This window comes from Staurois parvus, unplaced genomic scaffold (genome assembly GCF_062004578.1).
Source record: "Staurois parvus isolate SC_StPar_1 unplaced genomic scaffold, SC_StPar_1.0 ptg000249l, whole genome shotgun sequence".
Lineage (NCBI taxonomy): Eukaryota > Metazoa > Chordata > Amphibia > Anura > Ranidae > Staurois > Staurois parvus.
In genome coordinates, this window is record NW_028318045.1 from 11,067,864 (window position 1) to 11,092,184 (window position 24,321).

At 41.4% G+C, this 24,321-nt stretch overlaps 1 protein-coding gene across 1 annotated transcript in view; it reads left to right on the forward strand.

Annotated features, from left to right (window-relative positions):
- Nucleotides 1-24,321, forward strand: part of SMC1B (structural maintenance of chromosomes 1B) — a 191,437-nt gene that overhangs the window by 52,295 nt on the left and 114,821 nt on the right. Inside the window, exons 6-9 of the mRNA XM_089680767.1 lie at nucleotides 1,530-1,788; nucleotides 8,996-9,136; nucleotides 9,271-9,353; nucleotides 18,471-18,678. Coding sequence (XP_089536893.1) covers nucleotides 1,530-1,788; nucleotides 8,996-9,136; nucleotides 9,271-9,353; nucleotides 18,471-18,678 — 691 coding nt within the window. The remainder of the gene's footprint in view (nucleotides 1-1,529; nucleotides 1,789-8,995; nucleotides 9,137-9,270; nucleotides 9,354-18,470; nucleotides 18,679-24,321) is intronic.

Sequence of the window (24,321 nt, forward strand, 5' to 3'; positions counted from 1 at the left end):
GTCAGCATGACAGCTCGTGAGGAGAGAAATGCCAATAACCGCAATTCCTTATTTACATGCAATCAGCTGTGATTGGACACAGCTGATCACTTGACAGAGCCATTGTCATCGGCTCTTTCCGCTGATCGGTGATCCACTGTGTCCCAGGGACACAGCGTAGCACTGATCGCCACGCTGCGTGCCCCCAGGGGCCCAGTTACAGTGGGAGGACGTCGTATGACTTCCTCCCAGAACGAGAGAACCACCGCCCATCCGTCATTTCCTTATATGTCAGGCGGGGGAGGCGGTTAATGTGTTGCCATTGATATGTCTTCTATGGTGGTTTTGGTCCTGAGGCCGCCCGCTGCATGTGCGTTCTGCAGCACAGCGTATGCAGACTGAGGGATACAAGGAGAGCAAGTGCTGAGGTGCGGGAAGGGCGACTTGTCAGCGTGTCCAAGGAGGAGGAGAGTAAGAGAAGTGTGGCAGTGGCAAGGACTGAACGGGGCTGCTGAGCTGAGTGGATAGGTTGAGGGAGCCGCCAAGCTAGTGAGAGGGACTTCCTACACCGGACAGCAGCATGGATGAGTGGAGAGCCTGCTAACTCTGGTGTAGCATGAAGATCTGTTTGTGCAGCACTGGTGTCTGCTCTGCAAAAAAAAAAAAAAGAAATAAACCCTGCTGCTTGCCTGCAGCAGGGCTAAATCTAAATAAGAATTACCTGCCCGACGTCCGGAACTGCATGTCCCGGGCGTCAGGCAATATGAATTGCACATCCCTGCATATGGTCTTGTCCTCTCATTCAGGGCTACTGGATTCAGGTGGTTCGGTTTCTCCATGATAAAATGGGTTCCCTCTTACTCTATACCCTAAGCAATGTCTTCTCCTTAGCTCGGAAACGGATACATTTCAAACTATTTTCTTACAGGAAACTCTTTATGGCCAGATTGATTGCTTGGCTTCAAGTACTGCCACCTACATTTCCACAGTGGGTCGCTGCAACAGTAGATTACCATATAAGAAGGTTATTTATGTGCATAGAGGATGCCCTGCTAAATATCATAAAATTTGGGATAAGTGGCTTGACTCCAGGTCCACTTGTGGTGAGGAGGAGGGTGTGTGATTGTGGTTTGTTTATTTTGCCCTTTCCTTGTTATGTATATTTCTCCCTGTGGTAGAGGTGCCATGTTAGCTGAACTTTGTTAGTTTTATTTTACTTGCACACGTCAAGTGTTTTCTTGTTTGTGTACTGATAATTCTTTTGGCCACAACTTTGTTTCCATCCCTATTGGATGTATGATGTGACTACGTATATTCTTCTCTTAATAGTTTGCTTGTTAAAAAAAAATTAACCCTCCTGAACACTACCAAAAAACGCTGCTAGCAGCGTTTTTTATCCAGTGTTTTTTGAGTTTTAAAAAAACACTAGCGTGCATGGAGCCCTGAGTATATGGGTTTGATTTGTCAGTTTACGCTAAGAAAAACAAAAGCCGATTGATGGTTTGAAAAGAAAACCAGTTTAATGATCTTTTTTCTCACATCACTTTAAGGGTCCACGAAGCATCGCTAAATCAATTAAGGCCCCAGTTCATTAAAGCAAAAGAAAATTCTTTACACCAGATGAAGAAGGCTGAAATGACTAAATCTTCCCTGAAGAAAAGTGAGAAACGCTGTGGCACACTGGAGCAAGACATTAATGAGCTGGAAAAGGAGATTGATGAAGTACAGCAGGCCTGGAGAATATTTGATCGGAAGCTTGAAGAGCAGCATTTAGAAAGACAAGCAGATGTTGAGTTGGAGCAAAGTCAGGTGATTCTGATTCTTCTGCTAAAATAGCTCTGGGTCATATTCCCTGGTGCATCCCTCACTGTTAAAGTGAAGGTTGCTATGTTTTAGGAAATATCTGCAAATATTAATTGTGCATAGGTAGTACCCTGAAATATGTACAATTTACCTTGTGAGAAACAGTTTCTGTGCCTAAGCACTTCTGTGCCTACGGTGCTATAGCTGCAGTGTCACTGCTGCTTCTGACTGTTAGTCTTACCCAAACTGCAGTGAGATGTGGTGATTTCACTCTGTGATGCTCACTGTTCTCTTGACCAAAGAGAAAGCTGGACCTAAGGATTAATTTTCTAGCAAAAAAATGCAGATTTTTACATGTATGAGAGAGATTTCAGAATTGGCCTGGGGTCAAGCGGGTAAAATCTTAACATTCCCAGTTGTTTACACTTGTTACAGCATTATCAATACCCTGGATCGTTTTTCACTTTCCTAGAAGCATGTCAGCACAGTTATAGTTTGTGAGTACAATACCCTTGTTTCTTTGTGCTGCGTATAATTTTATATTTTGATGGAAGAATCGTAATGGTTGTGCCTCGTCCATTTTTTTATTTATATACAAAAATTGTACAAGCTAGGACTTAGCCCTTGAGTGGTTCAGTGGATATGCAGCTGGCTAAAGGATAGATACCAGAGTGTGGTTGTAAATGGAGTTCACTCGGAACAGAGACCGGTCACTCGTGGTGTACCACAAGGCTCTGTACTAGGTCCTGTTCTATTTAATCTATATGTAAGTGGTATAACTAAAGGTTTGTTGGGTAAGATGTCTTTTTGCTGCTGACACAAAGGTGTGTAATAGGGTTGATATCCCTGGAGGCATGCCCGGACTGGCCATAGGACACACCGGGTATTTGTCCAGTGGACCGGAGCCGCCTGGATAAGAGAGACGGCAGGGTGGCACATAGAGGACCATGCATTTCTCAGTTCCTCTATGTGCCGCACAGCCGCCTCTCCTATCAATCTCTTGCATGCAGTCTGCTCCTGTATGCTCCCCCCGCGGCCGCCCCCCCCCTCCCTCATTTCCTCCAGCGGCCCCCTCCCTCATTTCCTCCAGCGGCCCCCTCCCTCATTTCCTCCAGCGGCCCCCTCCCTCATCTCCTCCAGCGGCCCCCTCCCTCATCTCCTCCAGCAGCCCCCCTCCCTCATCTCCTCTAGCGACAAGCCTCCCTCATCTCTTCCTGCGGGCCCCCCCCCTCATCTCCTCCAGCGGTCCCCCCCTTATCTCCTCCAGCACCCCCTCCTCATCTCCAGTGGGGCCCCCCTTTCCAATCTCCGGGGGCCCCCCTTTCTCATCTCCAGCGTGCCCCCCTCCCCTCATCTCTTCCAGCGCCCCCCCATCTCCTCCAGCAGCCCCCTCCCTCAACTCTCTCTGTCTCCTGTTTCTTTCTCCCCCTCTCCCTCCCTCTCTCCCCCCTCTCTCTCCCCCTCTCTTCCTCTCTCTCCCTCTCTTCCTCTCTCTCTCCCCCCTCTCTCTCCCCCTCCCCCTCTCTTTCACTCTCTCCCCCCTCTCTTTCACTCTCTCCTCCCTCTCTCTCCTCCTCTCTCTCTTCCCCGTTTTCTCTCATTTTTTTCTTTCTCTTTTTCTATTTTATAGTTTTCTTTCTTTCTCTCGCTGTCTCCTGTTTCTCTACTTTCTTTTTCTTTCCTCTCCTTTCCTTTCTTTCTCTCATTTCCTTTCTCTCCTTTCCCTTCTCTCCTTTCCCTCCTTTCCATTCTCTTCTTTCCTTTCTTTTCTCTCCTTTCCTTTCCTTTTTTTCTCTCCTTCCCTTTCCTTTTTTTCTCTCCTTCCCTTTCCTTTCCTTTCCTTTCTCTCCTTTCCTTTCTTTCTCTCCTTTCCTTTTCTTTTCTCCCCTTTTTGTTCTTTTCTTTCCTTTCTTTCTTTCTTTCTTTCTTTCTCTCCCTCTCTCTCTCTCCCCCCCCTCTCTCTCTCCCCTTCTCTCTCTCTCTTTCTTTCTTTCTCTATCTCTCCTTTCTTTTCCTCTTTCATTCTTTTCCTCTCTCCTTTCTTATTCTTTCTTTCTTTTCCTCCTTCTGTATGTCTTTCTTTCTCTCTGTCTCCTGTTTCCCTCATTCGTTCTTTATTCCCCTCCTTTCCCTCTTTCCCTCCTTCCTTCCTTTCCCTCCTTCTATACATCTTTTTCTTTCTCTCTCTCTCTCTCTGTCTCCTGTTTTCTCCTTTCTTTTCTTTCTTTCTTTCTTTTCTTTCTTTCTTTCTTTCCTTTCTTTCCTTTCTTTCCTTTCTTTCCTTTCTTTCTTTCCTTTCTTTCCTTTCTTTCTTTCCTTTCTTTCTTTCCTTTCTTTCTTTCCTTTCTTTCTTTCCTTTCTTTCTTTCCTTTCTTTCTTTCCTTTCTTTCTTTCCTTTCTTTCTTTCCTTTCTTTCTTTTCTTTCTTTCTTTTCTTTCTTTCTTTCTTTCTCCTCCTTCCTTCTTTGCCTCCTTCCTTCTTTCTCACTCTGTCTCCTGTTTTCTCCTTTCTTTCTTTCTTTCTTTCTTTCTTTCTTTCTTTCTTTCTTTCTTTCTTTCTTTCTTTCTTTCTTTCTTTCTTTCTTTCTTTCTCTCTGTCTTTCGCTTTCTCTCTGTCTTTCCCTCCTTCCTTCCTTCTTTCTTTCTCGCCTACAAAAAAAGTAAAACGAATAAAATCTAAAATTGTAAACAAATAAAAATCTTCTGACACTAGTGGTGGAATTACCAGGGTCTTCGTTCCGCCACCAGGCTCCAAGGAAAAGGTCCCAAGGTTTGGGCTGCTCAGTCCAGGCCTACCTGGAGGTGTCTGTAATATGGAGCATGAATTGACATTGTTGGAAGGTTGGTCAAAAAAGTGGAAATTGCAGTTCAATGTTTCTAAATGTAAAATAAAGCCCATAAGGAAAAATAATCCCTTGAGAGAGTACAACATTGGGGGTACAGTGTTGGCCAGCACTTCAGAGGAAAAGGACTTGGGGGTACTTATTTCAGGTGATTGCAAACTTAGCAAACAGTGTGGCCAGACAGTGGGGAAAGCGAATAGAATTCCAGGATGCATCACTAGAGGGGTTACCAGCAGAAGGAAGGAGGTCCTGATTCCCCTATATAGATATTTAGTTAGACCTCATTTAGAATACTGTGTCCAGTTCTGGAGACCTCACTTGCAAAAAGATATTAATTAGATAGAATGAGTCCAGGGACGGGTAACAAAAATGGTGAAAGGTCTGGGGGATAAAACATATAAAGAGCGACTTCAGGAACTTAACTTGTACAGTCTGGAGGTAGGAAGGGGGGGAAACATGATTGAAACCTTTAAATACATCAAGGGGGTGAATAAGGTTCAGGAGGGCAGTATTTTGAACACGGGGACATGACATTAAACTAACTGGAGGAACGTTCAAAACAAATCTCAGAAAGTACTATTTTACTGAAAAAGGGCAGACTCACTCGATGGATCACTCGGTCCTTTTCTGCTGTCACTTTTCTATGTTTCTACTGGTCAATAAGGCCTATAGCGATAGAATACTATCCCCCACTATAAAGCATGGTGGTGGCTTACTGATTGATGATTTGGGGGTATGTAAACTCTAAAGGCACAGGGTATCTTGTGAAAATTGTTGCCAAGATAAATGCAGAATGTTTTCAGAAAATACTGGCAGAGAATTTGCATTCTTCTGCACAAAGGCTGCGCATGGAATGCCCTTAGACTTTCTAGCACAACAATGACCCTAACCAGAAGGCCAAGTTGACCCTTCAGTGGTTACAGCAGAAAAAGGGGAAGGTTCTGTAGTGGCCATCACAGTCTCCTGACCTTAATATTATCGAGCCACTCTGGGGAGATCTCAAAAATGTGGTTCATGGTAGACAACCAAAGACTACATGACCTGGAGGCATTTAACCAAGATGAATGGATAGCTCTACCACCTGCAAGAATTTGGGGCCTCACAGATAACTATTGTGAAAAATTGCATGCTGCCATTGAAGCTAAAGGGGGCAATACACAGTATTAAGAACTAAGGGTATGCAGATACAGGTGAAACTCAAAAAATTAGAATATCGTGCAAAAGTTCATTTATTTCAGTAATGCAACTTAAAAGGTGAAACTAATATATGAGATAGACTCATTACATGCAAAGCAAGATAGTTCAAGCCGTGATTTGTCATAATTGTGATGATTATGGCTTACAGCTCATGAAAACCCCAAATCCACAATCTCAGAAAATGAGAATATTACATGCAATCAATAAAACAAGGATTGTACATAGAACAATATCGGACCTCTGAAAAGTATAAGCATGCATATGTACTCAGTACTTGGTTTGGGCCCCTTTTGCAGCAATTACTGCCTCAATGCGGCGTGGCATGGAAGCTATCAGCCTGTGGCACTGCTGAGGTGTTATGGAAGACCAGGATGCTTCAATAGCGGCCTTCAGCTCTTCTGCATTGTTCGGTCTCATGTTTCTCATCTTTCTCTTGGCAATGCCCCATAGATTCTCTATGGAGTTCCGGTCAGGCGGGTTTGCTGGCCAATCAAGCACAATAATCCCACGGTCATTGAACCAGGTTTTGGTGCTTTTGGCAGTGTGGGCAGGTGCCAAGTCCTGCTGGAAAATAAAGTCCGCATCCCCATAAAGCTCGTCTGCGGAAGGAAGCATGAAGTGCTCCAAAATCTCCTGGTAGACAGCTGCGTTGACCCTGGACTTAATGAAGCACAGTGGACCAACACCAGCAGATGACATGGCTCCCCAAATCAACACAGACTGTGGAAACGTCACACTGGACTTCAAGCATCTTGCAGTGTGTGCCTCTCCATTCTTCCTCCATACTCTGGGTCCTTGGTTTCCAAATGAGATGTAAAAGTTGCTCTCATCAAAAAAGAACACTTTGGACCACTGAGCAACAGACCAGGTCTGTTTTTCTTTAGCCCAGGTAAGACACTTCTTACGTTGTTTTTTGTTCAGGAGCGGCTTAACAAGAGGAATACGACATTTGAAGCCCATGTCCAGGATCCGTCTGTGTGTGGTGGCTCTTGATGTACTGACTACAGCCTCAGTCCACTTCTTGTGAAAGTCCTCAACACTTTTGAATGGCCTTTTCCTGACAATCCTCTCCAGGCTGCGGTCATCCCTGCTGCTTGTGCACCTTTTTCTTCCACACGTTTCCCTTCCACATAACTTTCTATTACTGTGCTTTGATACAGCACTTTGGGAACATCCAACTTCTTTTGCAATTACCTTTTGAGGCTTTCCCTCCTTATGGAGGGTGTTAATGATGGTTTTCTGCACAACTGTCAGGTCAGCAGTCTTTCCCATGATTGTGATTCCTACTGAACCAGATTGAGAGACCATTTAAAGGCTCAGGAACCCTTTGCAGGTGTTATGGCTTAATTAGCTGATTAGAGTGGGACACTTTGAGCCTAGAATATTGCACCTTTTCACAATATTCTAATTTTCTGAGATTGTGGATTTCGGGTTTTGATGAGCTGTAAGCCATAATCATCACAATTATGACAAATCACGGCTTGAACTATCTTGCTTTGCATGTAATGAGTCTATCTCATATATTAGTTTCACCTTTTAAGTTGCATTACTGAAATAAATGAACTTTTGCACGATATTCTAATTTTTTGAGTTTCACCTGTATTTGAACAGGGGTCTTTTCATTTGATTACTTGTTGGCATGTTTTTTTATGATTGTGCTATTCTATTATGACCTACAATTATATATGAATCCCAAAATAAATGTTTTGCCTGTTCACTCATGTTTTCTTGTTTTTAAAAATGGTACATATACTGTATATTAGCAATTCTCCAAGAGTATGTTGGGCTTTAGGGGGGATCCAACTAAGATAGTCAACTTATGGTGAGACAAGCAATACAAAGTACAGTATGTGTTTTTAACCATTTCTCATCCAGCCTATAGCAAATTGTTGGCCGGGTGGAACTTTCGTTATTCCGGGTGGACATCATATGACGCTGCACTGCGAGCATGTTCTGTCACCGATTTTGTCCAACGGACAAAGCAGATGACTGATCAGTGTACTGGCCCACTGCCAGTACCATGTGATCACTGTGTTCAATTACAGCAATTGTCACATGACAATTGTAAAAGATGAATGACTTCAATTCATGCCATTCATTGAGTACAATTGTGTTTACTATCTGTGAATGGTCACAGTGATCACATGGCACAGACAGGGCCAATCACAGCCCATCTGTACCATGTTGTAAGCTGTAGCCAATCACAGCTAATAACAAATAAACACTGAATGAATCAATGTCATTGAGTAAAATGCTTGCTTAAAGCAGTGAAATCCTGATCAATGATTACTGTGGTAACATTATATTGCTCTGGTCACAAAAATTGTGTTAAAAAAAAGTAAAAAACAATAGAAAATTAAAAATGTGTTTTTGTTTTTTTTTTGCACTTTCACCAGTCCATGTCCCTGATCACTACCACACCAGTTATATAATGACACTTTATTGCACTGGTAACAGTATGTGCAAAGAAAAAAAAATAAAGCAAATTGATAACTTTTTTTTTTTTTTTTATTAATTTTTCAAAAATTGACACAAATTTACAACTTCGAAACACTTGCCACGCCCTTTACTAAATATTTTGAACTGTCTACTTTCCAAAAAGGGGTCATTTGGGGGATATCTGCACTGTACTGACATTTTTGGGCCTCAAAAAATGAGATCGGCCCTAGTACATCAGGATTGATCAATTTTCAGATATGGTTTGTGGACTCTATAAACTTTCCTACTGATTAAATTAATATACACTGATTTGGGCTATTTTCACAAAGAAAAGTAGCACAATACATAAATGAAGAAAAACAAATTTTTTTTTTGTTTATTTAGCAAAAAATAAAACGTGGTAATTAAATACCAGCAAAATAAAGCTCTGTGTGAGAAAAAAAATTTAGTTTGAGTACTGTGTTGTATGACCGTGCAATTGTCATTCAAAGTGCGTCAGGGCTGAAAGCTGAAAATTTGCCTGGTCAGGAATGGGGTAAAGATGCCCGGTATTGAAGTGGTTAAAGCAGAAGGCATTTAGTGTTTTGCAAATCTTAAACACATGGGTTACTTCCTTATTTTAGGCTAGCAGGCAGAAATATGTGAGTGACCAAAATAGGGCTTTAATATAATTGCTTGGAGTTGTTGCTTATAATTAGTAGCTAATAGGTGGTTGCAACATCCCTGTCTTCATAGCTGGATCAATACAGGATGTTAAAAGAGGAGGCGAGAAAGAAAAATGCTGTACTTGGACAGCAGCTGGAAAAGCTTCACTGGGAAGAGAGGGCTACAGAAGAAAAGATAGCGATTCAGCTGCGGAGACAAAAAGAAGTAGAGGTAATTATATAGGAGTTTTAACGCCAATAAACCAAAACCTGTTCATCAGGATGTTTTTTCTGTCTACATCTGTTTTACACCATGATTTAAAAAGATTAAAATTTCAGAGAGATGTTCTACTTTGTTTCCTACAGGTAAACAAGAAGTGTGTAGAGGAGCAGATTGAAGATTACAACAGGAGAGTGGGGAAATTAGAAGAATATATCAACACTTGCATGTATGTTTACTTATATTAAAAGGCCAGTAAACATAAGTACAAAGCAGTAAACTGACACTGCTCCAAACTTCCATGACTCATGCCCTCAGCCACAAGTGCTGGCCAGGCTCACAAGCTTGTGTCCGCTCCCACACAGAAATCCGATAAAGGAGCCACCACCGCACACAGATGTCATTATTCAAAAGCCCATTTTTTCCATGGATGAAAGCAGCACATCCCTTCCTAGATCCAGAAACTCTTAACGCATTACACCCTTTAACAGAGCATGAATGCTGATATTGATGTGTGGTGGTGGCTCCTTTATTAAACATAATTGCAAGTTGGCATTTACAGCAGAGTACAATTATGCAAATGTTCCACAAGTGAAATAATTTATGGGGAAGATATTTTCCAAGATCCCATAGAAGAATACATGAAATTGCATATTGTAAAATACTTTATGTTGCGCATGAAAAGGATGTTTTTGTGCATTTTTTTTGTACATATATGGTAGTTAGAAGTTTGGTATAAACTTGTTAATACCCTGGGCATTTCCTAAAATGCATATCCACAGTTAACTTCAGTGAAAACCTGCTTCTTTTTTTTATTTTTTTTTTTTATTTTCCAAATCTTAACCTTTTGCTGTAAATGTTGACATTGTCACTGCACACTTCTGCCTCCTAAGAGAGTGTTAGGAGGGTTGAGTTTGTCTATTTTTTAAAGAAAGGTTAAGATCTGTATACTAATGTAATTTATATACATTTAATTTTTACTTGCAGTTTTTTCCAAAGTGACCTGTGCTTTTGCATATTTTTTTTAAATTATATGCTCAGACTGAATGGCCGAAATTTGTGACCGCTTTAAATCAATTACATTGTTGAAAGGAAAGTCTGAACAGTTGATACCCAAGATTAGGGGGACACTTTCTACTGGGTATTGCTATTCAAGCAGTTTGATGGTTCCCCACTGTAAAATGGGAATCCCCCTTTAAATCTTGGCAACCATAAAAGTCCAGCTTAAGGGTTCTGTTTTTTCTCTGATCATGTAGCACCCTAATTTTTTTTCCCTATTGTATTTACCTCTTTAGTTTTCAAATCTTCTCCTTACATTTAAGCTTCTGTTCAAATTTAATTTCATTTTCAATCTCAAATGCAGTGAGTGCAGTTATTTGTAGCCAGCTGCCGACTGACGATTCAGATCAGCAAGAATGCTGTTAGCTATGCCCACTAGTACTAGAATCGCATACTGTTGTACTCTAGCAGTTGCTGTGGCCCTAATGATGACATTGCTGGAGAGATTTCAGTAGTACATGTAAGAGTGTTGTGATTCTATCAAAAGAAATGTATAGCTAACTGTTCTGCTGGCAGATCAGCAAATGTTTGCATGGTAATGCAGGGGGTTATGAAAAAATAACACAGTATCTGAATTGTACACAACAGTACACAGGCTGAGTATTCATAGACCCTGGGTCATAAGCTGCAAATTTCAAGTGATTAGACACTGGTAAGCTTTTGAGTACACTGCCCCTGAGCATCCCCTATAACCCTACCTCACTCCATGAGTCCTAGTGTCCTTAGGGGTGGACCCCTTCTCCCCTACAGAAAAAACACTTTTAAGTTCACTGTCTTCTATTACAAAAACAGAAGTAATTCACCTGTATTGGTTCAACCTTAGTAAAACTTTCAAAGCTATACCTGGACCCCACACCGTAGGAACAGCCTATAATGTTGCTTCGGGCACTGGGTCATGATGGACAAAGCCTGGACCTTATATTGGGAACAGCTACATGGACAAGTAACACAGGGTCGCCCTGTATATGTCACTGTAAAAACCTGGGCTAGGTGTTTACAGTGTAAATGTTTCAAACTTGGAGCTAAAACTCAACTACTCAGAGCTTAGTCTCATGTGAATGGCCAGGTGTTACATCACACCACAGATCGTACATACAGTGGGTATAGAAAAGTATCACTCCCCCTTTTTAAAATAATCACATTTTGTTGCTTTGCAACCTGAAATGACACAATTTTTGTTTTATCCAGCTATATTTTGTATTTACTCAGTGCAACTTATAACATCCAAGTGAAAGATATCACGCCAACATGTCAGGAAAAAAATTAAAAACAGAGTTGGAAAAAGGATCACCGCCTTCTAAAAATGACTCAGTCAGGTGTAGGCAGCAGCCACCAGATTGTGTGTAAACCCCTCCCGCTGTCAGGTCCGTATGACATACGGAGTCGGCAGCAAAAAGGTTAAAGAGGAACTACAGTCATTTGTAGAAAAATGAATATTGTACCTGCTGACCTTTAATAAATAAGTACTCACCAGCCCAGGAATCCAGCGCTGTCCACACCCGTGCCGGTTTGTCGCTGGTCTTTGGGTCCTGGCACTGCCATCTTCACTGTGGGAAGCTTGCTGTGACTTCCTGCTGTCTCATAGCCAGCTCCCCACTGCGCATGCGTGAGATGCACTGCGCTTTCTGAATGCCCCCACAGCCTCCTGGGACACAAACCATCTATGCCAGCTGAGTGAGAGCGAGTACCTGACAGAAAACCTCTTTACATTAATTTGGGATGAAGGAGGGTGCATGGAACTTCAAATTTTAAAGAAATTTCTAAAGGTTCTGGTTTTTTTTGACAGGGGGGTAAAATAATAAACATGTCTATACTTACCTACTGTGTGCAGTGGTTTTGCACAGGGCAGCCTTTATCTTCCTCCTCTCGGGTCCCCCGCAGGCTCTCCTGGCTCCTCCTGTCTGTCGGGTGCCCCCAGAGCAAGCAGCTAGCTATGGGGGCACTCACGGCTCCGTGTATCCATTCACACAAAGCTGCTGTTTGACCCCGCCCCCCCAACCCCCCTCTTTCCTCATTGGCTGACTGGCTGTGATTGAGGAGGCAGAAACCCAGTACAACTGAGGCTGTCATTCACATCGCTGGATCCGCTATGAGGCTCGGGTAAGTATTGAGGGGGCTAGAAGAGCTGCTGCACACAGAAGGTTTTTTACTTTATTGCATAGAATGCATGAATATAAACTACCTTCAGCCTTCACAACCACTTTAAGTGAAGTTCCAATTTTTGTGGGAAAAAAAATAGGAAAAAATTGCTACTTAAGCCATATTGTAATTGAATATTATTAAGTGTTCTTGCAAGAACACTTATTGTTATCTCACATATATATTCTTATTGTTATTATAGCCAAATTTACCACCCTAACTCCTCCCACAGTTTTTACACTACATAGACAAGTAATATACCGAAACGTGCGGATTGTTCCTGATAGGTGTGCTATTACTTTGTGGAACATTTTGCTGAATGGTTCACAAAATATCGCCGTTTTTGTGGTGAACTTGGTCCCATAGGAATGAAAGGCGCAACTAGAGTGGGAGCTGACAAAGCTAGAGTGTGAAAGGAAAAATCAGGACATGATTTCTAAACTGCCATCACTCCCTCATTTTCAAGCCCCTATACACATACCTTATATCAAAACGTTCAGCTAACCCTGCTGCCACTAAAAATGTTCACGGCTAAGCCATAGTCCTGATAGTTTTCACAATATGACCATTTGTTTGCAACTCACGCCGCCCATTGACATTCATTGAATCTCCACTCCCAGCCACCTGAAATTTTAAGGGCCATTTTTAAACTGCGATTGTGCCTTCATTTTTAATATTTCAGAGACATACTATGCATCATATGTAGGTCTGGGTCTTATGATTCTCACAATATAAAGCTCTTCGCTGTAGGATTTATACTTTTAAAACTACAACCGTTTGAAGATGGCAATCGCCAGTGAAGTTAGCAAGTTGGAGCAGTGTGTTTATAAAAGTTCCTCTCAGCTTGCACTAGAGTGAGTTGCCATAGCAACCCAGCTGTGTCAGCAGCCAGCAGAGTGACCAAAGCTACAGTGTTAGCTGCAAAATAAAAGTTCAAATGCATTTCTCACTCTATCAAGCTTGCCATGTGCACTTTTTACATCAATCAATCAACTGGTTAGTGTAGGAGGCAAGAACACTTCACACAATTTCCCCAGAAATTGTAGATTTTCTAGTTACAATTACTTTTCTTTTTCAATCTGAAGCATTGTAATTTATGTAAAATTAAATGCAATCTGGCAACCTGGATGTGCTCTGTACACAGTTGGTGTTCAGATCACTCCCAGAAATGTAATTTCCTACTTGTGTGATTGGCTCACTGATTAGAACTGTGAACTAAGATACAACTCAGATTTTAGGCATCCTATGCAACAAAAAATTATTTTTGCTAACATACTCCCAAAGGATTAATTACTTCAAAAGGTGATACTGACACTGCAAGTTTTCTAATTAGAACACTGCAAATGCATCATCTGATTAATAACGTCGCTCCCATGCAGACTCACACTGCATATCAATATAGACAAGCTGCTTTTTTTCAGAGCAGAAATAGATAGGAACCTGCAGCAAAATTTTGGTAAAATCCCTGTAGTGTAAATTGATAACCCAGAGGGGATAGTTTTTTTTTTTCTTATCAAAAGTGGAGTTACTCTTTAAGAACTCTGAACGGACAGGTTTCTGCGATGTTCACCCTTTCAAAAACTTCTGGCCTTGCTCTCATTCATTGTGTCTCGGATCAGTCCCCCTTCATAGCACCTCTTGATTTCTTGAAACCTCATTCTGGTTCTCCTTGCCCTATAGAAACCACCTTTAATTCCATCAAGGAAATCCCCTTAGATGTTCTCTCCTGCAAAATGGCCTTTGGTTGCCATCATGTCTGATAGATATCTTTGAACTCTTGTAAGGAGCCATTCCTCATTCTTCACAAAGACAAGATAGTCTTAGGCCAAAGACAATCTTATCTTCCTTAAGATGGTATCAGCCTTTCCCCTCAATCAAGGCATAATCCTTCTTTTTGTGCCCTACTCCAAGGCACCTGAAGGAGACTGCTTTTCACTGCCTGGACATAGAGCCATCAGAATCTACCTCAAAACAGCTTCTATCAAGAAGACGAACTCCCTATTTGACCGACCCTCAGGACCTCGCATGGGACATCCTGCTTTCACCATCACTAGATGAAAAAGATAGAGCTTGCATTCTAAAGGACAAAGTTCCTTCTGCACTCACTCCACCAGGTTGGTGTTTCCTGGGTATTCAGGTCTGTAAGGCCACCACTTGGTCCTCTGCATCCTTTTTCAAAGTTCTATCAGGTGAACATCCAATCATTTGCAGATGCAGCTTGCGTCTGCAAGGAACTTGCAGCAGCACTCTGGAGTGTGATCTGCTGACCCTTGTTTATGTTCTGTTTGCCTAGTTGTTTGCCCAACCTGCTTATTTTTTGCTTGGAAACATCCCAACATCTATGAATATTCAGCTTGTTTTCTGTACTGTACGATTAAAATGAAAGTTTTTTATTTAACTTTAACCACCGCCCGCCATATAAGGAAATGACAGATGGGCAGTAGTTCTCTCGTTCTAAGAGGATTCATATGATGTCCTCCCACTCTCTGCGCGTGTTCGCCCTCGGGCGTGCGGCAGATCACTGATCACTGTAAAGAGCCGATGACGTTGGCTCTGTCGTGACCAGCTGTGTCCAATCACAGCTGATCACATGTAAATAGGAAATGCCGGTTATTGGCAGTCCTCTCCTCCCGCTTACAGCTCGTGAGGAGAGGAGAGCCGGTAATCGGCATTCCTCAGAGGGGACATCTGCACTGATCATCAGGACACTGATGATCACTGTAGCCCCATCAGTGCCACCTGTCAAGTGCCCATCAATACCGCATACCAATGCTCACCAGTGCACATCAATGCCACATATCATTGCCTATCAATGCCACATATTAGTGCCCATCAGAGCTGGCTTTCATTGCCACCTATCAGTGCCAGTCAGTGTCGCCAATCAGTGCCTCCTATCAGTGCCGTATAGGAGTGCTGCCTTTCAGTGCCCATCAGTGATGCTTGTCAATGCTCATCAGTGCCCATAACTGCAGCCTCATTATTGGGCATCAGTGAAGGAGAAAAACTACTTATTTACAAAATGTTAGAACAGAAACTAAGAAAAAACTTTTCAGTCTTTTTTAGTTTAGCAAAAAATAAAAAAAAAGTGGTGATGAAATGCCACCAAAAGAAAGCTCTATCTGTCTCAAAAATATGATAAAAATTTAGTTTGGGTACAGTGTTGCGTGATCACGCAGTTGTCATTCAAAATATGAGAGTGCTGAAAGCTGAAAAATGGCCTGGGCAGGAAGGGGGTAAAAGTGGCCGGTAGGCAAGGGGTTAAATGCCATAACTTGGAGCACACAGGCCTTCTTCCCTTCTATTCCTGGGTTACTCTAAATTGTTTGCCACAAAACTGAAGACTCATGGAGAGGGGTAGAGTTAAAGGGGGGATACCCAGGAGGGGCTGTTTTTTAACCACTTGCCCTCCAGAAAATTTACCCCCCTTCCTGACCAGGCCATTTTTTGCGATACAGCACTGCGTTACTTTAACTGACAATTGCGCGGTTATGCAACGCTGTACATAAATGAAATGTATGTCCTTTTATTCTCACAAATAGAGCTTTCTTTAGGTGGTATTTGATTACTTGTGCATTTTTTTTTGCGCTATAAACAAAACAGACTGACAATTTTGAAAAAAAAAAGATAATTTTTGACTTTTTGCTATAGAACATCCAGTAAAAAAAATAAAAAAAATCAAATTTCGTAATAAATAAGAAAAATACAATACATGTAAATTAATTAGTTTACATGAACGTTATAGTGTCTACAAATGGCGGTATATATACTGGAATTTTTGTTATTTTTTCTTTATACTAGTAATGGCGGTGATCAGCCACTTGTAGCGGAATTGTGGCAGGCAATCTGTCACTGGGGAGGAACTAACTGTCACTGACCTCTCCAGTGACACTAATACAGTGATCAGTGCTAATAAAAAGCACCAACACTGTACGAATGACACTGGGCAGGAAGGGGTTAACACCTGGGGCGATCAAATGGTTAACTGTGTGTTATGGAGTGATTTTATCCTGTGCTGTGTTGTGTTTTACTAAGCAGACCTGCTGCTTTCTATCTCTCTGTTATGCAGAGAGATACAAAACTGCATGTCCATGCTGACAGGAGAAAGATCTGTGTTTTTACACAGGTCTCTCCCCTGTCAGCTTTGCCGACGATCACCGAGTCCCGGAAGAAAATCACCGTCCGGGACCCGGTGATTGACATCCTCAGGAGCCAGCAGCAGAGCGACTTTGCCGCATCGAGGGGCCAATAGACGGGGCCATGTATTGTAAAATCTTGGATGAGAACCTTCTTCCCTCAGCCAGAACACTGAAGATAGGGCATAGATGGGTCTTCCAGCATTACAGTGACCCAAAACATACCACCAAGGCAACAAAGGAGTGGCTCAAGTAATGTAATTTAATATGTGGTGTCATGTAATGCGGGGTGGTTCCAACTAGTTAAACCTAAAAGCAAACCTTTATTATTTTGCAGCTTACCAGTTCTTAGATGTGATGGCTGCATTAGTGTTCTGTTTTAGGCTTTCCTTCCTTTCTTAATTTTCTCTTGTCGATCCTGCCAGTAAGTGCAGTTTTTCAACAGAACAAGCTGTCCTACAGACTTAGCAATTCGAGGGCTGAGACAAAAAGTTTACCTTCATCAACTATCTACACTCACCTTTTCTATCTAAGGTGGTTACCTTATTCAACCTTAATCAAGAGATTATTTTGCTAGCTTTTTGTCCCAATCCTAAGCATCCTAAAAAAAAGGTGCTTCACTCTTTGGATGTTGTTCAAGCTATTTTAGTTAACCTGAAGTCTACAGCTTCATTTCAACAGTCTGATTCCCTGTTTGCAAGGGTCAAGTTGCTTCTTGATTCACTCTTTTTTTAGGTGGATTCATCAGCTAATTTATTTGGCCTGTTATCAAGGGCAAGGTTCCTCCCTTCCTGGTCAAGCCCCATTCCACCAGGAGTGTCAGTGCTTCCTGGCTCGCTCAGTATCAAGCTTCTGTTCACTTCACTTAGTAAAAATCCGGATAGCTGAACGCCCTCAAATCTTCAGAATGTTCTCAATATTATAACAATATACAGTATATACATGATGCAAAACAAAAACAACCCAAATGCACAGACTGGGGAGGGATGTATGGTTGACGTGTTTCATACTTGATTCAGTGGTTATGAGGAAACACTAAATCAAATAAGATATGCGTCAACCATTCATCTTTCCCCATCTGTGCATTTGGGCAGTTTCTATGTACATATATTGTTATAATAAAGAGGATGTTCTGAATATTTGTGGGAGTGCAGCCTTACAGATTTTTTATTAGTGTGCTACAGTGGCGAGCTAGATCAGCACCCCTTCCATGCTGGTGAGAGGAATCTGGCAGTGTCTGCTTACTTGGAGCAGCAGGAGTGTGTGTTACTGATCAAGCTTCTGTTAGAGTATGTAAGTCTCTTACCTGGTCCTCTTTTTATATGTTTACTAGTTCTATCAGGTAGATGCTTATGCCTCTGCAAATGTCAATTTTGGGTAAAAGGTCTTACAGGCTGATTTATAGTGGTGTCCCCTTGTTCTGTTTTTTTGGGTTTTGGGCATGTTTGGCCTTTTTTCTGTGTTGCCCATCCCTCATGTTCAGTGCTTTGGGACACCCCAAGCTGCCAAGACTATGAAGTCATTTGTGTCCTGTAATGTATGATTAAGAAATGTTTGTTTTTTTAATTTACCTGTAAAATCCTTTTCTTGGAGCTCATCATAGTATGCAGAAATCCTTCCTTTCTTGGCTGTTCACTTCAAAACTGAGGCTTAGCTGAGCTGGGAGGGAACAAAGCCAAGCAGAAGATTTTCAGAGTGACACAAGGAAGAACCTCCATCACCTACAATCAGTAGCAAAAAAAGTGAGGCTTAGCTGAGCTGGGAGGGGTTTTGCTTGTGTGGGAATTCCTGCTTTTTTTGGCCAGTGTTTGTTGACCTGAAGGTGGCAACACAACCCAAGCCGACATGAATATGGAGTCCCCTGTGTCCTGTGAGGTACTCCAAGAAAAGGATTTTACAGGTAAACCAAAGTCCTAATGTTATCAAACTTATGGCTTTGAGCTATACCTGAAGGCTGTTCCTGTTTCCTTCACTTCTGCCCTTAATTAAAGAATGTGATTTCTAATTGTTTTCAGCAAAGCTCTTGAAGAGCACAGGAACCAGGAGGAACAGCTTGTTCGTGAAATAGAATACAGTAATCAGAGGATGTCAGAGGTAAATGAGGAGCTGAACATCACTGTTAGTGAGCTGCAGAATGCCAGGATCGATTACCATGAAGGCACTCGCCAGAAGAAGAAAGCAGAAATTTTGGAGAGCGTGAAAAGAATGTACCCAGACTCTGTGGTAAGTATATAGGCTGCGGAGATCAGGATATTCAATATTTTAAAAAGCTCTTAATCTTTGTTCATGTGAAAGCTTTTGGTGTATAGCTCTTAATAGGTTGACTTTCAGCGGGAATTCAAATGCTGTGTTAAGTTTGGACCTAAATCTACAAACAGCCATGTTCAGATGTTCAAGAAGACTTAGTTTTAGTTGAGCTCTGCCATTAAAACCTATTGGTTTTAAATTTCGAACATTTATTGTGCAAAAAAAACAAAAACGTAGAGATTCAACATTTAGAATAAAAATAGTACTGAGGTACAAAACCATATCTATGTGTCCTGAGTACAGTTGTCTACACAAAAATATCAAATCGTATGTCATAATCCTTTACAGAAAGATATCCGGTAACCAGAGCACCTGAGGGTCCAGGTAGGAAAAGAAAATGCAATTTCAAGAGAAATTACTAAAACAAAAAAAGGGAAAACTAGTCCAGGAAGAATCAGACATTGGTAACGTAGGCTGGCCATACATTATACAATTTTTTGTACACTTTTCCTCTGATGTCAGACCTAAACACTTTTCCATTTGTATGCAATCAGACAGGCCTTTGTGTTACATAGTTGAAGGTAAATCTAAAAGAAATTGTATTAAAAACTTGTATAACGTATAGCCAGCTTTAGACTACACAACTTCACCTAAGATCTATAAGGTGATCAACTATTCCATACTGTTTCTCTCAAGAGTGTGCTGGGTAGTTAAGTCTAAGTTGGCTTTCCAGAATAAACTGTGGATAAGAGGAGATGGGAGTCTTGGTATCATTAATGCACTTCTCGATTTCAAAGGAATAATACATCCTCCTTGATTCAATGTCCCTAAAGCACCATACACATGTATGAGAATATTGGACAAATGATTGTCCAGTTTTTTGTTTGTTTTTTTTTGCATGCTAGTCTCATTTTAAAAGTGAGGAGGTTACTAAAGTTATGAAAAATCTTGCACGACGGAAAGAAAATTCGAAAGTGAAGTAATGTATTTGTATTGTATTTTCGGACGAAAATTGTACTGATTAAACAAAAATTATACGATAAAAATTTTCATGCTTGTCCCCTCAAATAATTTCAGACGAAAGCTGTGTACTAATATTCAGATTATCGTACGATTGCTTTGAAAGCGGTATTTTTCATACAATTTTCTGATCGTGTACTAGGCTTAAACTTCTGGTTGTTTCTTACAGAGTTCCGCCTCCATTATCTTATCTAACACTTGTTTCCATTCTCGAATTGTGGGACAGCATTCCTGTCACCATTCATACCTATTAAAGCTCTACTTCAGGGTGAAAAAGAAAAATTACATCGGCTGATGGCTACTTCCAGCAGGATAATGCACCATGTCACAAAGCTCAAATCCTCTCAAACTGGTTTCTTGAACATGACAATGAGTTCACTGTCTTCCAATGGCCTCCACAGTCACCAGATCGCAATCCAGTAGTGCACCTTTGGAATGTGGTGGAATGGAAGATTCGCATCATGTATGTGTAGCCAACAAATTTGCGATGCAATCATGTCAATATAGATTAAAATCTAAAGGAATGTTTGCAACACCTTGTTGAATCTATGCCATGACGAATTAAGGCAGTTCTTAAAGGCAAAAGGGGGTCCAACCCAGCACTAACGTGTGTGTGTGTGTGTGTGTATATATGTGTGTGTGTGTGTGTGTGTGTGTGTGTGTATATATATACAACAGTCATGACATGCATGCTGCTGTATTTGTGTAATTGAATCACTAATTGAAAGGGGCATGTTAAAAATAATAGCAGTGTGGAGTTCTATTAGTGAGGTCATTCATCCTTTGAAAAACAGGTGGCAATTATTGCCCTTATTTAAGGAAGGAAGGCAGCAAATGTTGTACATACTGGTTACAGTGCATTTCTCTCTGAAATTCTGAGGAAAATGGGTCATTCTAGACATTGTTCAGAAGAACAGCGTACCTTGATTAAAAAGTTGATTGGAGAGGGGAAAACCTATAAAGAAGTGCAGAAAATGATAGGCTGCTCAGCTAAAATGATCGCAAATGCTTTAAAATGGCAACCAAAACCTGAAAGATGTGGAAGAAAGCAAAAAACTACCATTCAAATGGATAGAAGAATAACCAAAATGGCAAGGACTAGGCCAACAATCAGCTCCAGGAAGATCAAAGAAGGTCTAAAGTTACCTGTGAGTACTGTTACAATTAGAAGACGCCTATGTGAAGCCAAGCTATCTGCAAGAAGCCCCCGCAAAGTCCCACTGTTGAAAAAAAGACGTGCTGAAGAGGTTACAATTTGCCAAAGAGCACATTGACTGGCCTAAAGAGAAATGGCTCAACATTTTGTGGACTGATGAAAGTAAGATTGTTCTTTTTGGATCTAGTGGCCGGAGACAGTTTGTCAGACGACCCCCAAACACTGAATTCAAGCCACAGTACACTGTGAAGACAGTGAAGCATGGTTGCGCAAGCATCATGATATGGGGATGTTTCTCATACTACGGTGTTGGGCCTATTTATCGCATACCAGGGATCATGGATCAGTTTGAATACATCAGAATACTTGAAGAGGTCATGCTGCCTTATGCTGAAGAGGAAATGCCCTTGAAATGGGTGTTCCAACAAGACGATGACCCCAAACACACCAGTAAACGTGCAACATCTTGGTTCCAGACCAACAAGATTGACGTTATGGAGTGGCCAGCCCAATCCCCGGATCTTAATCCAATAGAAAACTTGTGGGGTGACATCAAAAATGCAGTTTCTGAGGCAAAACCAAGAAATAGAGAAGAACTGTGGAATGTAGTCCAATCATCCTGGGCTGGAATACCTGTTAACAGGTGCCAGACGTTGGTTGACTCCATGCAACACAGATGTACAGCAGTTCTCAGAAACAGTGGTTAGACAACTAAATATTAAGTGATTCAAAGGAAAGCAAAATCTTCAAACATTTTTCAGTTTATATAGTGAATGTTTGAGTTTGTAAAGAATACAAATACTGCTATTTTTTTGAACAGTCTAACTTTTCTTAAATTTTTTTAGAGGAACAACACAAATTTGATATATTTTTCTTCGTGTTTTGATTTGGAATAGAATGTGTAGTGTTCCCAATGCATTTGTGTGTATGGAAATAAAAGCTATTAGAAGGATTTTGAGCTTTATTCACTTTTTTCAACACACTGCTATTATTTTGAACACAACTGTATGTGTGTGTGTGTATATAATGAATTAGTGTACGCCTATGCTCCGTGCCCAATAATTAATTTATATATACATAAATAACCTATAACAAATTCATATATCTATTTACATAAATAAAGTGCAATTCCAAACAAAAGTACGTAATATGAAATTTTACAAAGTCTTTCACAAAAATTCAAGTGTCCAGCTTTAGCGCTGTGATTCACATTAAAATTATAGTATTATTTCCGTCCCTTCACTTATTTTCTTTCCGTCACCATGTGATTAACGTTCACGCATACCCCTTACTTACCAGATCAAATGACCCAGTCAGCCCTGGGTCAACGTAAGCTCCTCCTCTTTGTGTTTGCTAAAACACATCATGGTGGATTTATACGACATCATCCCTCACAAACAATACCCCCATAATGACAAAGTGAAAGAAGTTCGTTTTGAAATCTTTGCAATTTATTAAAAATAAAAAAATTAAAAAAACACATGTACATAAGTATTCACAGCCTTTACCATGACACTCAAAATTGAGCTCTGGTGGATCCTGTTCCCACTGATCATCCTTGAGATGTTTCCACAACTTGATTGGAGTCCACCTGTGGGAAATTCAGTTGATTGGAAGTGATTAGGAAAGGCATAAAACTGTCTATATAAGGTCCCACAGTTAACAGTGCATGTCAGAGTACAAACCAAGCCATGACGTCCAAGGAATTTTCCGTAGACCTCCGAGACAGGATTGTATCAAGGCACAGATCTGGGGAAGGAAACAGAAAAATTTCTGCAGCGTTGAAGGTCCCAATGAGCACAGGGGCCTCCATCATCTGTAAATGGAAGAAGTTTGGAACCAACAGGAATCTTCCTAGAGCGGGCCACCCGGCCAAAATGAGCGATCGAGGGAGAAGGGCCTTAGCCAGGGAGGTAACCAAGCACCCGATGGTCATTCTGAAAGAGCTCCAACGTTTCTCTGTGGAGAGAGGAAAACCTTCCAGAAGAACAACCATCTCTGCAGCACTCCATCAATCAGGCCTGTATGGTAGATTGGCCAGACGGAAGCCACTCCTCAGTAAAAGGCAAATGGCAGATCACCTGGAGTTTGCCAAAAGATACCTGAGGGACTCTATCCATGAGAAACAAAACTCTAGTCTCGTGTATTGTATTGTTACTGTTTTGTCTCATGTTCTGTCCCCCTTGCTACTGTACAGCGCTGAGCATACCCTTTGGCGCTATATAAATACTGTATAATAATAATAGTCTGATGAAACAAAGATTGAACTCTTTGGCCTGAATGCCAAGCATCATGTCTGGAGGAAATCAGGCACCGCTCACCACCTGGCCAATACCATCCCTATAGTGAAGCACGGTGGTGGCAGCATCATGCTGTGGGGATGTTTTTCACTGGCAGGAACTGGGAGACTAGTCAGGATTGAAGGAAAGATGAATACAACAATGTACAGAGACATCCTTGATGAAACCTGTTCCAGAGCTCTCTGGACCTTAGACTGGGGCGACGGTTCATCTTTCAAAAGGACAATGACCCTAAGCACACAGCCAACATAACAAAGGATTGGCTATGGGCCAACTCTGTGAATGTCCTGGATTGGCCCTGCCAGAGCCCAGACTTGAACCCGATTGAACATCTCTGGAGAGATCTGAAAATGGCTGTGCACCGACGCTCCCCATCCAACCTGATGGAGCTTGAGGTGTACTGCAAAGAAGAATGGGATAAATTGCCCCAAAATAGGTGTGCCAAGCTTGTAGCATCATACTCAAAAGGACCTGAGGCTGTAATTGGTGCTAAAGGTGCTTCAACAAAGTATTGAGCAAAGGCTGTGAATACTTATGTACATATGGTTTTTTTCATTTGTTATTTTTAATAAATTGCAAAGATTTCAAAACAAACTTCTTTCACGTTGTCATTATGGGATATTGTTTGTAGAATGTTGAGGAAAAAAACAAAATTAATCCATTTTGAAATAAGGCTGTAACATAACAAAATGTGGCTAAAAGTTAAGCAATGTGAATTCTTTCTGGATGCACTGTAGCGTTTTGCTTTTAGGCCAAAAAGTTCAATTTTGGTGTCCTCTGACCAGATTACCTTCTTCCACATGTTAGCTGTGTCCCTCACACGGCTTCTCGCAGACTGCAAATGGGACTTCTTACGGCTTTTTTTTCAGCAATGGCTTTCTTTTTGACACACTTCCATAAAATCCAGATTTGTGGAGTGCACGACTAATAGTTGTCCTGTGGACAGATTCTACCACCTGAGTTGTGGATCTCTGCAGCTCCTCCAGAGTTACCAATGAGCCTCTTGGCTGCTTCTCTGATTAATGCTCTCCTTGCCAGTTTAGGTGGGAGACCATGTTTTGGTACGTTTGCAGTTGCGCCATACTCTTTCCATTTTTGGATGATGGATTGAACAGTGCTCTGTGAGATATTCAAAGCTTGGCA